The sequence below is a fragment of the Elephantulus edwardii genome, unplaced genomic scaffold (genome assembly GCF_000299155.1).
Source record: "Elephantulus edwardii isolate Elephantulus edwardi_28Jun2011 unplaced genomic scaffold, EleEdw1.0 scaffold00006, whole genome shotgun sequence".
Classification (NCBI taxonomy): Eukaryota; Metazoa; Chordata; class Mammalia; order Macroscelidea; family Macroscelididae; genus Elephantulus; species Elephantulus edwardii.
This window is the reverse complement of record NW_006399756.1, coordinates 29,090,979-29,108,576: the sequence shown is the minus strand read 5'-3', so window position 1 is coordinate 29,108,576 and position 17,598 is coordinate 29,090,979. Positions and strand designations below refer to the sequence as shown.

The following is a 17,598-nucleotide window of genomic DNA, read 5'->3' as shown; positions in this document are numbered from 1 at the left end:
CCCTAATAGCAGACTTTCCCATGGCAATACGTCTTTTAATTTCCTGGCTACAACCTTAGAGTAGGTAAAAATTTACTGAAACACAAAAATTTGTAAATAAATTTAGCATCACTAATATGCAATTAAATGAAAACTGATCTTTACATAAATACCAATTTCTGGTTTTCAAAAGATATAGGGAGAATTTTTTTCAACAAGAGAAAAATTGCATTGGGAAAGTCAGCTGTCAGGGACCTCTCCAGAGTACCGAAGAGCAATGATGTCAGGCTGGAGACTAGGGTGCACCTGATCTAGGCTACAGTCTTTGCAATTATGTGCTATGCATCAGAGAGCTGGACAATGACTAGGGAATGACAGAACGAGAATTGATGCCTTTGAGCTGTGGTGCTGGAGAAGAGTGTTAAATATACCATGGACTACTAGGAAAACAAAGAAGTTTGTCCTGAAAAAAGGTGCAATCAAGCAGCTCCTTGGAGGCAAGGATTCTGAATCTTCCTCTGACACACTCTGGACATGTTGCAAGGAGGGACCAGTCCTTGGAGAGGGACGTCATGCTTGGAAGGGTGGAGGGACAGAGGAAGAGAGGAAGACCCTCAATGAGATGGCTTAGTTCAGTGATTGGGGTATAGGAATAGGTGTGTCAGAGACAGTGAGGCTGGCACAGGATAGAGCAGGGTTTAGGACTCGTGTATACAGGGTTGCTAGGAGTTACAAGCGACTTGATGGCACATAACAACAACAGTATTTGACAAAGAATATGTTGTTGTTGTTGTTATTGTTATGTGCCATTGAGTCATCTGCGACTCATAGTACAAGAGCCCTAAATGCCTTTCTATCCTGTGCCAACCTTGCTGTCTCAAACACATTCATTCCCACCACTCCACTCACAGAATCGATCCATCTCATCGAGGGTCTTCCTCTCCTGCGTCGTCCCTCCACACTCCCAAACATGATGTCCCTCTCTAAGGATCAGTCCCTCCTTGCAACATGCCCAAAGTATGTCAGATAAAGCTTCAGAATCCTTGCCTCCAGGGAACATTCTGGCTTCATCCTCTCCAGAACAAACCTGTTTGTTCTCCAAGCAGTCCATGGTATATTCAACACTCTTCTCCAGCACCACAACTCAAAGGCATCAATTCTCTTTCTATCATCCTTATTCACTGTCCACCTCTCCGATGCACAGCACATAATTGCAAAGACTATAGCCTGGATCAGGTGCACCTTAGTCTCCAGCCTTGGCAAAGGATCTAGAATATATTAAAACTTTTTCAAAATAATAAAAAAAGACCAACAATCTGATTTCAAAATTAAGCAAGTGATAGGAACACACTTTAGAAAATGTACAAATTGATAGTTAGCACACAAAAACTACTCAAAATCATTAGTTGTCATTGACATTAAAACTGTAATGAGAGAATACAAGAAATCCACTTTGTAGTTGTGTACCCTCGAGCAGAATAGGCCCATAGCTGACTTTCATATTGAAAGCTGCAGTCCTTGATCTTCTGAAGCTAATTCTTCAAGTCTTCCTCAGTTTTGGCACACAAGGTTGTTAGGTGCATAATGTAGGCTGTTGATGGGTCTTCCTCAAGCCATACTCTTCTTCAAAAAGTCTATAGCCTGTCAAATGATCTATTCAGCATATAGCTAGAAAAGATAAGAGAGAAAGGATATATCCCTGACATGCTCCTTTCTTGATTTTTGAACCATGCAGTGTTCCCTTGCTCTGTTCTGACAACAGCTTCCTGGTCTAGATATAGGTTTTATATGAACACTTCCAAGTTTTCTGGGATACCCTTTCTTCTCAATGTCCACAATTTATTGTGCTTCACACAGTCAAAATGCCTTTGCATAGTCCATAAAACACAAATGGACATCTTTTATACTTCTGGAACTCTCTGCTTTCAGCCAAGATACATATACCATTGACAATGATATTTCTACTGCCACAGTCTCTTCTAAATCCTGCATCTTTTTCTGGCAATTCTCTAGTAATTTTTTTTTATAATCATCAGCAAGATTTTGTTTGCATGTGATATTAGTTATATTACTTGACAATTTTCACATTCTGTTGGACCACTTTTTTTGGGGGGTGGGTGGGAATAAATACTTATCTCTTCCAGTCAGTAGGACAGATAGCTGACCTCCAGATTTCTTGGCACAACCTGGTGAGCAAATAAGGGCCACACCTCTTTGTTAAAATACTTCAGTTGGTTTTCCATCAATTACTGGGGCCTTATTTTTTTTGCCAAATTCTTCAGAGCAGCTTGAACTTCTTCCTTTATTGTCACTGGTTCCTGATAATATGCTAATTCCTGAAATAGTTCTGTGTCAGTCAATTTTTTTTGGTGCAGTGACTTCATGTATTCCTTCCATCTTCTTTTGATGCTTCCTGGATCATTCAATACAGGTACATGAGGCATGTGAAAACATCACCTGTTGGGTGAGACACACCTTGTTCTTTAGCACTTTAAAGAGATCTTCGGAGCAGATCACACTGCTCAAATGTTCTCTGATTTCTTGACTTCTGCTTCCAGGGACACTGATTGTGAATCCAAGTAAAATAAAATCTTCAACAATTTCAATCTTCTTCATTTACCAAGTCTCCTTTGTTTTCTGCAAGAAAGGGTGTCATCTATCTATCACAGGTTGTGGATGAGTTGTCCTACAATCCTGATGCCACATTCTTCTTGATAAGAGTCTAGCTTTTTATTTGCTCATCACACAGACTGAATAGGTATGGGGAAAGGATACAACTATGATAAACAATTTCCTCAATTTTAAACCACAGAGCAGGGCCGTGTTCTGTTCAAATGACTGATCCATGTACAAGTTCTGCTCAAGCATGAGTAAGTATTCTTTTTAAATTTTTTTTTTTAAATTATTTCTTTGTATATGTACTGTCAAAATGGATCTGACTGGTACAGGAGGAGATTGCCCCGCCTTCTCCAGCAAAGCCATCTGGTGGATTTGAACCACATACCTCTGGGATTGCAATGTAGTTTCTTGCCACTAGGCTACCAGAGCTCCCTTGATTAAGTATTCTTAAGGAAACTTCATTCTTAATGTTATTCATAATTTATTGTGAAGTTATCTCTATGAAGTCAATAAAACACAAACACCTTTCTGGTATTCTCTGCTTTCAGCCAAGCAAGGTCCATTAATGTCAGCACCAATATCCCATGCTTCTTCTGAATCCAGTGTGAATTCCTGGTAGTTCCCTGTTAATGGACTGCTCCAACTGTTTTTAAATTATTTTCGGCAAGATTTTATTTGCATGTGATATTAATGATACTGTTTTATAATCTCCACATTCTGTTTTTTGAATAGGTACAAATATGGGTCTCCTCTATTTGGCTTTTGACATTTTCATAAAACTGAAGTAGGAATTAAAAAAAATCAGATGATCATGTTGTTCATGGAAACTCATGTCATAAAACACTACTGGTCAACTGTTCATAGATTTGAAATGAGATAATAGTTCATTGTGAGTTCAAGGACAAAAAAGGAGGTTTATCTGTCCTTGTCAGGCTTTTAAAAGTTATAAGAGTTTGCACAAGCTGAGAGAGGTCAGCAAGAGAGTACACAGACAAACGTTTAAGTAATAGTGATCCTGAAACTATAAACTGTGAAGTTTTCAAAGACAGCTATGGTTTTTGCATTTTTGTGAACCCTGCCTTAGCACACAGCTATTACTTTTGTGAATGTGCATATGTGAAAATGGTGGCTTAACTCAGACCTTCTCTAGGGTACAGGAAAATAAGGATCAACATTCGCCCAAGTATAATGCCTTTGAGGTAGAGGTCAGATACACCTCTACTCGTTAGCCTTGTACCAATTCTGACACACCAATCATCCCTGCCATGGCACTCTCAACTTCTCTGGTGGGAACAATCTGTTGTGATGGCTACACAGAACTCGTTTTATTGGGATAACAGGTTACAATTCAGAATCAGGATTAGCGTGGAAGTAATAAGAGTAACTCAGAACACAGCTCTTCAATCAGGAAAGGTTCTTCTTAGCTACCCCCACAGAGGTAATTTTCAGCCCCACTCAGGCAAGATTTATAAAGTCCATTAGCTCTGCAGATAAATGCATGGAGACTCCCTACTCTGCCATGAAGGCTCTTGCCTGAGTGTGCTCAGATCTCTCCCTTCATGGACTGATACATCCAGTGCAGACGATCTGCTCAGTGGGCTACAAGCCTACAGTGCCATCCCATACTGGTCTTCTGGTTCTGTTGCCACTGTTTCTCTATCACTGCTTCTCACCAACTTATGTTGTCTCCAGGGTCCAGAAGGTGCTCAGGGCAGGGACCCTGGGTTCAAAGAACTCACTCTGGCCCTGGTTCTTTTTCTTGATGGTTGTAAAGTCCCCTTCTTTCTCTGAGACTGGCTCTTTTTAAGGCTAGTGGGATGGCAAAACTGACTAATCCTCTATAGGATTCCATATATCTTATTTGCATAATCCAATTTCAATACCAGGAAAACAAAAGGCCTCATAACTGGGCCAACATCATGATAAATGGAGAAAAGATTGAAATTTTTAACAATTTAATCTTGCTTTGATCCATCCAGAGTCAATATCCTTGGTATCGGCAGTCGGGAGATCAGGAGATGTATGGGATTGAGAAAGCCTGCTGTCAGGAATCTCCCCAAAGTCCTGAACAGGAAAGATGTCAGTATAAAGAGTAAGGTACTCCTGAGTCAAGCCATAGTCTTTCCAATCACCTGCTGTGCAGCTGAGAGCTGGACAGTGAGAAAGGATGACAAGAGAAGAATTGATGTTTTTGAGTTGAGGTGATGGGGGGGAGTGATGAATATCCCATGAACTACCAAAAACCCAGACAGACAGGTCTTGGAGAAAGTGAAACCAGAGTGCTCCTTGGGGGCAAGAACGGTGGAGCTTTATCTCATATGTTCTGGACATATCGTTAGAAGAGGTTATTCCTTGGAAAGGGACATCATGCTTGGAAAGATGGAGGTCTCAGTGAAGGAGAGGAAGACCTTCAACAATATGGATTGATACAGTGTCTGTGGTAATGGGCTCAGAAGTTTTGGGGATGATAAGGATGGTGCAGGATAGGACAGGGTTCAGATATGTTCTTCACAGGGTTGTTATGAGTCATACTTGACTCTATGGCCCTTAACAGTAAAAACAACTACTACTACTCCTGGAAGTGTTCTATGTGCTTTATTTGCATCATCAGCAGGTTGTCCAGTCTTCTTGGGAGCCCTTAAGCACCTTATTTTATAGCCCTGTCCAATAATTCTGTGGAAATCACCAAATCATGACCAGAAGGGCCATACTGAGTAACTTACAGTAACACATCATAGGAATTCAAGGAATGTAAAGCCAGGACACAATTTCTTGCCTAACTGTACTTCTGTGGACACTCAGAAGAAAGTAATTTTTAGACCAAAGGAGGTCTCAAAGGCTGTTTCTGAAAGCAAGAATTAAGTCTTTTTCAGAACACATTGGCTCAGTGTGTGTGGAGATTAACAGCATAGGAACTAGAACAAACAGCAATCTGATTACAAAACCACAGACTCCAAAGGAGTATCCTTCTCTCCACTGAAGACTTATTATCCAAGATCGCCTATCTCTCTAGGGCACAATCATCTAACATAATTGTTTGCAAACAATAATCCATAAGGTGGAAGATGACCTGTATTTTAAAGGGCAACTCTTTCTCATATACAGCCACCTTGTACATAATACAGAGATGACTTTTTCTTTCCATTTTCATCTTCTATACTTCAGGACCAACTCCAGTTTTAGAACCAATTTAAGCAGGCCAGCTTCCCCAGTCAATGCATGTCTTTCAAGTCTGCTACCAAAGGGCTTTCCTCTGTCCTGAGATACATTGATCTGACAGGCTGGCTCTACCTTTCAGGAAAATGGACCAGATAATGAACCTCATAGTGGGTAATTAGGGGTCACCAGGTGGTTAAAGGAGTGGTGACAGTGACTTTAATTTCCCTGTGTAGTTGTTCCAACTCCCTGATTTTATTTGGCTGAAGCCCCAGACACCCCTTATGAAGTTATTCTTTGTACTAATTTCAGATATAACATGTTCAGGTCCTTATTCTGCACAAGTAAGGCATCTAATCATACTAAGAGGCAGCTCAGGTAATGGGAGCAGGGAAGACACAACACACCAATATCACATCAGGCCTTCCCTTGGCTTGCTGCATGTGGGACACTCTGCCTAGCTCAATCCAAGACAGATTCCCTGTCATCCTCACTTATGTTTTTCTTTCCTTGGAAACAAGTCACATCTTGGAAAGGGAGATGGAAAACACTATCTCTTTGCTTCAAATCACAGGCAACTTGACATGGGGTTTCTCTGGGTCCCCTTGCCAGTCCTCAGTTACCTATAATTCTTTAACAGAATCCTGTAAGAGAAATCCCACATATGGGATATACACAGCTTGCTTTCTAGCTGGGTGAGCTTTTAAGATTTCAAAATCCTTTGAGAGCAAGAAAACTATAAAAAGTCAAAACGCTATGATATTTAATCAAAAGCTTTCTGTTTAACATAGTTAAGTTTGCACAGCAATGTTCTTTGCCTTTGCTGTAACCACTGTGGCAAATCATGTCCTTCCAAGCACATCTTAAGAATTTTCAGTCACTTTCTAAGGAAGAGGTCACAGTGAAAATAAAATAAAGTTCTCAAATATCTATTTGAAAGATTGAGATGACTATAAAATAAACTGAAGAGGGAAGACCTGTCTGTATTCTAGCCTAATAACTGAAGTAAAGACTCCTTAGGTTTAACCAGGAAAGCAAAGCTAACTTCTGCATCCTCCATAAAAGCTGGCAACGGCTGGAATTCCAATTCTGCTCCTCCCCTGGGTTGCCAATAAAGATGCATAGTTGCCTGACTGAAAACGACCAGAATGTTACTTGATGACTATTTCAGAATTTATAAGTAATTGGAGAAAATGCTGCCAGTAGTAGAGATGAATAAGCTAAGTTCTTTTCTACCAGTGACTATGCAGATTCATCCAGCTTGGCTGTGAGACATTAATTTTGTTGTTATTGTTCGCTGCTGTCAAGTCTACACAACATCAAGAGACTAGAAGCTCTGAGCTGAAGAGATCAAGGTCACATCCCAGGAAGGAGGTTCCAGAGTTTCTAATGGTAGTCACCCCATGTCTGAAGGTGGTGGAAGGCCACATTAGAGTTGGCAGCATGTTGAATGAGAGAGGACATCAAAGGCAAAGAAAGCAGGATTTTTCACCTCATTTGAGTTCTGAAAATCAGACCTACCAGAGTCCTTCTGCAAAGTCAAGTGATGAACACTGACAAATTCTCATTTTCTGAAGGGGCAAACTTCTGCCTCCTGTATTGTGGTTAGGTGTTATCAAGATGAGTCGTCTGTGCCTCAGAGTGACCTCACTTACAACAGAATAAATTCCCACCTGATCCGACATCATCCTCACAATCTCTTGCTGTGCTTAAACCCACTGTTGTAGCCACTGTGTCACATCTCACTGAGGGTCTTCCTCTTTTATACTGACTCTATTCATCTAAGGATAATGCCTTTATCTAGGAACCAGCTCCTCTGGATAACATGCCTGCAGTGTGTGAGAGGAATCCTCACTCCGAGGAGCATTCTGGCTGAACTTCTTCCATGACTGATTTGTCTGTTCTTTCTTCAGTCCATGGTATGTTCCACATTCTTCACCAAGCCCACAATGCAAAGGCATCAATCTTCCTTCAGTCTTCCTGATTCATTGATTCACTGTCCACCTTTGACACATATGAGGTGTCTGAAAATACCATGGCTTGGGTCAGGAACACCTTAGTCTTTAAACAGGCATTCTTGCTCTGTAGCACTTTAAATAGGTCCTTGGCAGTAGATAGGCCCAATGCAATATGTTGTTTGACTTCTTGTTTGCTTCAATCATGACTGGTGATTGTGGACTCAAATGAAATAAAATCACTGACAACTTTATTCTTTTCTCTATTTATCATCATTTTGTTTATTGGTCAAGTGTAAGGATTTTTGTTTTCTTTATACTGAGTTGTAATCCATACTAAAGGCTTCATTCAATATTAATGCATCAAATCTTAAGTTTTCTGCAAGCAAGGTTGCAAATAATATGAGAAAATGGATTATATGAAAGACGTGACATCAAGACTGGGGACAGATTCATCAACAATCTGTGACATGCAGATGACACAATGTGACTTGCAGAAAACAAAGATTTGTTATAGATGTATCATCTATTAAAAGAAAGAAAAATTTAAAACTTGCCAGATCTTCATGGTGTGCAGAAAGGTTTTACTTCTTATAGTGACTTTCCTGATACACTAGCTTAGATTAAAAAAATCTGGTCTCTTTATAAAGCTATCTTACTGTGCCAAGACTCTCTTCTTGGGCATTTCTTCCTGACTAGCAGGCAAACTCTCCAGGTTCCTGTTTAGAACTTTTCATTCCTCTCTCTGTTGGCAGCCCCGGGGGTTCTGTCCTCCATGGAATGACTTTCTCTCGATCCAGGACTGTTTCCATCTTCTGGGAATTAGCTCTGTTATCTTCACATTCGCTTCCCCCCACCTTCACTTTTCTGTCTCTAGTTTGTCCCTTTCTTCAGAATAACTGACAAACTCAGGTTATCATACTTGCTTTAGCCTGATGAAAGGAAAGAAGGACAGATCTAGGTTTACATTATGGTTTTACCACTATTATCTGGTGACCTTAAATCACCTCTTGAACATCCTCATTTGCTAAGTGGGTAATTATATCTACTTGAAAGAGTTATTAGAAGAATTAAGCAATCAGTCAAAATAAAAGTGTCCAGCACATAAGCTGTTCCTCTCCTTTTATCTACCCATCTATTTATTTATTTTCTGTTTAATACAAGATACTTCTTCCATACCTAGAGCCTCTGGCAGTAGTTTAATTCCTGGTCTAAATAAGAGAGGACCCTCCTAGCAGCATGTATCCAATCAGCTGATCTTCTTATGAACATCTTCTCTGAATGCCCTTTAGTACCTAGAGTTCATTTCTGATGAAAAGCACGAGGGAAAATTCTGTTGCCTCTGACTTTATGCCTTTCCTGCTTTAGAAAACCCACTGACCAACTATAAAGCCCTGGAAACAAACAAGTCATAACAAACTTTTCTTTGCCAAACAAGGCTACTGAAATGCCACAATCTAAACAAAGACACAAAGGAAGGCAGGGTCAGCCAGCGAATGCTTGTGTCACATGCTCATGCTCAAGGAGAGTTCCCACAGCAACCATCACTCATGGCTACAGAGAGGCGTTGCAAAACTACAGCCTGTGGTGGAAAGACATGATGCCAAGTACAGGAAACTGACTTATGGTTATCGTGGGAGTCTTAAACTCTCCAGCATGTCTCTGCCAAGGCTATCTTGCATGATGGTTAGGGCTCTGTTCTAACAGAAGAAAACATCCCAGGGCTTTCATAGCTATTTGGAGGCCTCAATTGCCCTGCAAGGCTGCCTGGGAAGAGCCTTTATACAGACGAGGCAAGTCAGCCACATTCTCCTGTCATTCAGACATCAGGAAACCCTGCCATGCGGCTTCACAGCTCTTTCCTCTCAGTCTTCCTCAACAATTAGGGGTGCATTAAGGATGGCTGGTGCAGGCTCAGCCAGGAAATGCTGACTTAAGTTTTCAGGAATTCTTAAGAGTCAGGTGATTGCTTCATACTGGTAGCTCTGATGGATACAAGCATTTGCTATCTGACTGCCTTTCCCACAATGGAAAATGGGAAACACTACATAATCACCCCCTTCAGTAGATCAATTATTAGCATAACACTTGTTAAGAATTCTAAAGCAGAATTACCAGGTTTTTTAATTTCCTTATAAGCCCTGAGGTCTTCACGCCTTCTTCCAACGTCTTTATATCCTTTCCCCTAGATGTCTCTAAGTAAAGGTGTTAGTCAGGACCCTTAACAATGCTGGGTTGCACAAACTGGGGATCTACTTCTATTAGTTATCTATTCCTTCTGGGAAAATAAAGCCAGGCTTCACTGTTATTGCTGTTATGTACTATGGCATTGGAACTAGGTTATAGCTGATCTTTCAGATTAGTTTTCAGAGGCTGCAAATCACAAGGGCAGAAACTGCCCCCCTTTCTCTTGGGGAGCAGCTGATGGATTCAAGCCATGTGCCTCTGAGTTGGCAGTTCAACTCCTTACCACTAGGTCACTAGAGTGACCCCTGGCTTCATTAGGATTCTAAACATCCAGCGTTATTTGCTGTGGCTCTTATTCCAAGATTATGAAAATTTAAAAAGTTAAGAAAGATTACTAATAGATGGGAATAAACTTAACAGTTTCCACCCTAACCTTTAGCTGTTCAGAAGTAAATTTTTTTGCTAATCTACTTTAACTTACTCCCACAAATGATACCTTACTTTACCCTAATGGTTTTGAAGATATCTCTTTTATTATACATGCAGGCTTCTTTCAAGTAAAAAACAAATCAAAGTGTTGTTGGGAATGGAGACTTAAATAAATGGTAAGAAGTGAAACTTAACAAAAATTCTCAATGTAGAAAATTTAGCTGCCCTGTGGTCCTGTGGCATATGGGATGCCAGCAGGATACCTTTTTTATCTTTCCAGAAAATCCTTAAATTTGTATGTGGAGAAATTAAAGCAAGCTCTTTGCTTGAATGAAGACCAGTCTCAAGATGAGTCTGTCCATTAGGCCTCATCACATGTCTGGCCTTGAGTATGGCTCATTTGAGGTCTCTGACGAATGTCTGTGAAATGAATCAAAGGCAGTACAATCAGGAAAGAGAGGAGGGTCAATGCATAAGGATTATGCTGTGATAATAACTGAAGTGACTGAGTTGTATTTGAGTAATTCATGTGAGCTCTGTGACCCAAAGATATGACCTGTAGAAACTCAGAGACTCCTCCACTCTTTAAGTTCTTTTCAAGGTCTCAGCTTTGTGTACATTTTATAACCAACACTTATCCATCAATCCAATCCCTACTTCTCCTCTTTAAAAGCCCAACTTATTTCTTCTCTCTTCCACATGACCTTTCATGACCACCACAATCTGCAAAGATCTATCTCTTACAGGAACTCATAGATCCTGTTGGTAGTACTGGTGAGCTGATGGTAAGAAGTTGCCTTAAGCTTCTTTGCACTGTTCTGTTCTTTGAGAGCAGTGGTCCTTTATACTATTTCCGAATCCCTCAAATGCCTAGCACAGTACGAGGGACAGAACAGGCAATGAATGCTGAAATGCTGATAACCAACTGAAGGCTGAACAAAACAAGAGTGGGACAATCATTTACTTGTTCTTAAGAAAGAAATTTCAAGGGAATAAAATTGGTCATCAATTTGACTCAAAGATTAAGCAACCAGGTGCTCAGGGAAGGTCTGTCTTAAATCTTAAACTGCCATTATATACTCTACATAGTCAGGGCTCCAGAAAATCTTCTGTGAAGATCTGCTATGAAGCTCTCCTCTGCCTAAAAGGGCAATCAGAACTGATATAAACCAACACTTCAAATTATTTTAAACCAAACTAAACAGTGAATAATCTTAAAGAAGCTTGAAATCCTCATTGGGCATTTTTAAAGGTCTGAATGGTTTGGGGTAAGTAAAGCATGAAGAACTGAATTCAAAGCAGCCAAGTCAGGGAGGGAAGGAGGGAAGGAAAGAAGGAAGGAAGGAAGGAAGGAAGGAAGAGCTCCTTTTTTTAAGTCAAAGACAAGCTGAAAAGCTTATGAAATATTTTTTCACCCATGTATTATTTTACATACTATTTCAAAAGGTCTAATATGCTCTAAAAGTCTATTCTTGAATCTTAGGGTTAAGAACCTTTAAGTTCATTTATTCCAGAAATTTCATGGCAGTCCCCTTGCAGGTGGATCTGTCTCTAATATGACTTTGTCAATAATATCAGAAAGTCATTTTTTAACTTTGAAAAGAAGGAACAGTAGGAAACGGGGTATAAGAGTTTAAAGCGGTTTAAAGTAAAAAAGTTTAAAGCAAAAATAGTCACTATGATGTATTTGAGAAATCCAGTGTTGCAGTTTCTTAGTACTGTTGTAACAGAAACACAAGTGAGTGTGGTTTTATTTCATAGAAATCCATTGTCTCACAGTTTAGGAGGCTAGCAGTCTGAATTAGTGGAAATAAAAATTCAATGTTGTCCAAATTCAAGGCACCAACTATAATGGAAGCTTTGGCTCTGAAAGGAGGTCTTCATCTCAGCTTTGGTAGCTCCTGTGTTTCCCTGGCAATCTTTACAAGGCATCCTATCTTTTCCCAGGCTACTCTCCCTCACTGTATTTGTGCTTGCATGCTTCTGTGTCTAATCTGTTTGTTTTTATAACTCAGGAGCAATTAGATTTAGGGTACATCCTACATTAACATAACAAAGGCTACTCTCTCTACTTAAAAGGAGAGAAAACATAACTGAAGGGGGAGAGAAAGTAGCCTTGGGAAATTAATTAATTTAATCAATCAACCAAAAGTTCCCAAAGTCCAAAACCACTCAGGCTGCTATACGTTCTAAACCTTCCAATCTGACTTCTAGCTTTATCTCTGTGGAGATCCTTATTCCCCGATGTTCAGTTTTGACTGTGTGTAGCAAACAACTCCACCAGGAAATGATGCTTACTAAAAAGCCACTGTGGGGAGAAAGAAACTGAATTGCAGCTGCTGGTGGGAAAGGCCCCTAGGACAATTTTTAAAGGCATACTACTAGAGATAAGCCAAAGCTAGTAAGGGACACAAGGGCAATTTCAGAGTCCTTGAGAAAGGAAGTTATATCTTCTTCATAATCTCTATTCACAAAGATATATCAAATAGAAAAAGAGGTCAAAATGAACAAGCTTCACAATCGGCTCCAGATAAATAGAACAAGTATACATACACTATGAAAAATGCAAGCAATTTATTAACTAGAAAATGCATGACCATTCAATCATGCTGATGGTATTAACTAATTAAAATGCCTTAAAAGTCAGTGAAGATTTAACAAAAAATTCTATTTTTTGGACATCTGAAAAGAAATCCTGGTGTGAGAGACTGGGCTTTAATAAGCAATAATCAATTTGCAAGTATTAACTTGAAACACTTCCTAGGCTAGAAAGTATCTGAGGTTGTCAGAATGCAAGAGTTCACATATCTTTTGCTAAAAAAGCCAGTCCTGTGTTTTGTCTGCTAACTTACTCAGTGAATAAGCTATTGCTGGTTTTCAGGTCTTATTTTAGGAGTACTTTTGAATTAAGGATTAAGTTTTTGGGCTTTTTTTCCTACTTAGTCTGCTGCTAACAACTGTAGTGCCTCACTGCATCCCTAAAGTCAATTCTTTAGAAGCTCTAAATACTCTTAGCTTAAGTGACATTAGCATTAATGTTTATAAGCAAAGGGATTGAAATGCTCCAACATATGTTACAGATTAACAAAGCAGTTAACCACTTCTAATCGGACAGTGTGGAGAATAAAACCAAGAAAGTCCAAATGTTACTATTTAACTCCCTTCAAAGTCAGTCAAGGTGGTTTTGAAAAAGGTCCCAGAATAGTATGAAGAGGTTCCTCTACTCCCCAGCTGAAAAAGACTAATAAGAGGCAGTAACTCCAGAAGAACAAGGATTTAGACCTAGGTTATCCAGAACTGAGCCTGACTACCCAGCCCTGCATCTTGTGTACCACAGACATGCGATTATTTATTAATAAACTCAAATCTTTTGAGGCTGCTGTCCTTTCCTGTTCTTGCATAAGGATAAGTGCTCTCCTTTTCCTTTGAAATCGTGTCATCTTTGGCTTGTGGGCTCTTCAGGAGAGGCACTTTCATCATTCCATTTAACTTTGAAAGAAGTTGGAGAGGGTGAAGACACGTGCTTGCTAATCATCATTTTCCAGATTGCCTCACGCGCCAGAATGGATTTTTATTATTGGGTCTGCTGCTGCTACTGCTGGAGGATGATTTCAGCCTGACCTTCCCAAGCTGCTAGGGGATGAATACTGCACGTGCCTGACAGGGAAAACGTGTCTTCTTTTTTTTTTTTGTTTAAATCTTTTAGACTAGCTAGAGCTCTCTATGGTAGGAAAGTCACCCTTTCTCTCACTATGCAAGACTCAAGATGCTGAATCCTTTTTGCATAAAAATGACAGTAAAACTGATCCGAACTGGCTCACCAGGGCAAAAGGCAGTATCACTGTGCATCTCACAGAGAGCAATGGCATCAAAGAACAGGATCCAGGCCTACTCCAAAGGCAGACCATGAGGAGAACAAAGGAAAGCCATTTATAAAACCAGTTTTAAATGTGAAAATGGATTCTCACAGCTGGTCTCACAAAAGAGAACAAATATGTCACAAAGGGAACAACTGATAGACTAACAGGGTCCTATCCATCTGGCTGAGGAAAGTGCTGCTAGTGGGAATACTGACAAGCTTGTCTGTTAGGCAAAAGGTTTGGTACTTCGTTGGGCAAGCAAAATAGTTTTTAAGAACACTGAAACACATGATCTCACCATAGCTAGCTGGCTGGCCCTGTCAGTAAGAGGTTCAGAAAAAGATTATAATTTAACCCACTGGCGAAAAAAAAAAGATCTGAGCATATGTGGTCTTCTTACTGGCTTAGAATTTATGTTTATAGCCTCAATTCATGAATACTGTAGCCCCACCAAGGTGGGAGTAGTAGGGGAAGGGACTAGGGCTAGGTGAATAGGATGTTTCATTTTGTGTTTTTAAAAACAGAATTCAGAGTTTTATTGTGAAATATGAAGTCCAACTCCATGCCATGCTAGAGCCAGCCCCATTTGCACTTTTATATAATACAGAGCTAAGAGCAGGTGCTTTGGGAGAAGGGAAAATCAGGCCAGACAAAAGGAAAACAAACACAACACTGTATCTGCATCTCCAACTCAGTCCACACCTAGAAAAACTTGTTCGGAGATAAGTGCTCAAAGCAAAGGGAATTTAATTACTAAAGAAAATCTGTCCCAATGAGGACTCATGCTTTAAAATGAGCCACATAGGCTCAAATTAAGCTAAATGCAAGGTTTTTCTAATTGGCAATTTCACCTATTTCCAAGATTTCATTTCTTATTTTCAAAAATCAAGATGACTCTCAGCTTAAAATTAAAAAAGAAATGCCTTATCACCCACTATAAAATAAGAGTTCACCAAATTTTCGCCTACATATCTTCTATATAATTAACTGAGCCCATCAGGTGGCACAGAAGTATGAACTATCATTCTCTATTGAATGCACTCACTATCAGATAATCCCTTACTGATTTCTCCCAGCTGCCTCGCTCTTACTACCCCCACACCCTCAGAAGTCACAGTCACAGAATTCTCAGTGCCTTCAGAGAGAAGCAAAAGGCTGGCTTAATCCTTAGACACACATCAGGGCCACTCTGGGGACAACAGTAGCTTACCTGCTCCTCTGACAGCTGGGATATGTGGTTCACAGCAGCATAGGACTCAATTTTGGGGTTGAAGTGGTTGATGATGGCTCTGAAACAAAGAATTCATGTTAATTTAGCACCAGATGGCAGTTAAAACAAGGATTGATTATGCTCTGATTTATTAGAGTACTAGAGCATGGGAGTGAGTGTGGAAGAGTAAATGTCCTCTTCTTGAACACGAGGAAGTTACAACTGAGGGTGAATTGTTAATGCTGAAATGGAAAGGGTTCAATAATTTATCAGGCAGAGAACATTTTTGGTCTACAAATGAACTAGGAGAGGGAAACCAAAACAAAAAAACAACCCAAAATCAAAACCAAGCAACCCTTAGACAAGAAACAAGGACATTAGGGGGGCTTATCCACTAGAGGGCCTTGGTGTTTCAATCAGAAAGTAATTTGTTCTGCTTTGCGGTGGGGTCAACAGGGCACTCAGTAAGGCCTGGACAAATGGAGACTAAATATAGTCCCCGAAGAAGCTGAGTATCATCAAAGCCTAGAACCGATCTTCATATTTGTTAGTAAATATGTTTTAAACCAAAATATTACTTTCAACCACTCACACCTAAACCTCACTGTCCTTATAAACACCCTCCCCAACACTCCCTTCAACATGTGAGTCTGATTAAATCTACCACTTAAAAGGGAAATAAATTTTTTTGAAACTAATGCTTTGGTATAGGTCCTTGTCATTTCTTGCCTAGTGTGACAGGAAGAGAAGAGATTTTAGAGTTAAATATTCAAGGTTTGGCAAGATTCCATACTAAATAAACAAAAAGACAAACCTTTCTTATGGAAGAATTTAAGATAATGTACATAGATATTCCCTCCTAGAGGAGGTGAAGTTTGATTCCCATTCTACCGCCCTGAGGGTAGAAAATATCTGTTGAGTTATTTAGAAATAGAATGTCAGAAGGGGAAAAAAATAGTAACTTTACAAGAAATCTGTCAAATAATACAGGTGATGTCATGTAGTTCCTGTTATGATCTGATGAGAGTAGTGCTGCGGTACCATTTCCAAAAACCTATAAAGCCTAGTCCAATTGGAGAAAAAGATCTGACAAACAGATCTGGAGATACTCTACCAGATATCTGTTCAGTATTCCCCAAGACTGTCAAGGTCATGAAAAGTAAGAAAAGAGTGGGAAACTGTTAATAGATCAGAGATCACAGGGGAAACACGATAACTAAATATATTGTGGTACCCTGGATTGTATCCTAAAACAGAAAAATGACATTAAGGAAAAGGTGGGAAATACAAACAAAGTATAGACTTATGGTAATTCAGGCCCCTCATATGCATGTGGAAGATAGATGAGTCAGTAAGGAAGGCTGAAGGCTTGATGCCTTTGAACTGTGGTGTTGGTGAAGACGACGGAATAAACCATGGAGTGCCAAAAGTAAACCCAAATCTGTTTTGGAGGAAGTGAAGGCTGAATGCTCCTTAGCAGTGAGGGTGGTCCCTGAGCTCACCTACTTTGGACATGTTATCGGGAGGAGATAGTCTCTAGAGGACACCATGCGTGGTGAAGCTGAGTGTCAGTCTCTTCAAGGAGATGGACTGTTACCATGGCTGCAATAGTGTTCTTATAGGCAGCAGAAACTGAGGGATTGTGCAGGACTGGGGAGCATTTTGTTCTCTTGTATCAAAGGTCACTATGATCAGACAGGGTTTTATTCTGTTGTTCATTGGGTCACTACGATTCAGAGCTACCACACTTCAAAGGCATCAATTCTTCGGTCTTCTTTTTTCACTGTACAACTTTCAGACGCATAGGAAGCAATTGAAAACAACATGGCTTGTCTTTAAAGACTTAGTAGCAGTATCAGGTCAGAATTAAGTCAGGTTAGGAGTCTGAGTCTTGGGCAAATAGTTGTTATTGTTATGTGCCGTTGAGTTGTTTGCGACTCATAGTGACCCTATGTACAACAGCCCTAAACTCTGCTCTGTCCTGTGCCAATCACACTGACTCTGACACACCCATCCCAATTACCCCAGTCACTGAATCAATCCATCTCATAGAAGGTCTTCCCCTCTTGCGCCGTCCCTCCACCCTCCCAAGCATGATGTCCCTCTCCAAGGGCCTGTCCCTCCTTGCAACATGTCCAAAGTATGTCAGACGAAGCCCCAGAATCCTTGCCTCCAAGGAGTTGCTTGATTTAATCCTCTCCAG

General features: G+C 40.1%; 1 protein-coding gene across 1 annotated transcript in view; it reads right to left on the bottom strand.

The window, feature by feature from the left end:
- Positions 1–17,598, bottom strand: part of LOC102856235 (chromosome unknown open reading frame, human C10orf76) — a 239,266-nt gene that overhangs the window by 16,214 nt on the left and 205,454 nt on the right. Inside the window, exon 24 of the mRNA XM_006879993.1 lies at positions 15,396–15,474. Coding sequence (XP_006880055.1) covers positions 15,396–15,474 — 79 coding nt within the window. The remainder of the gene's footprint in view (positions 1–15,395; positions 15,475–17,598) is intronic.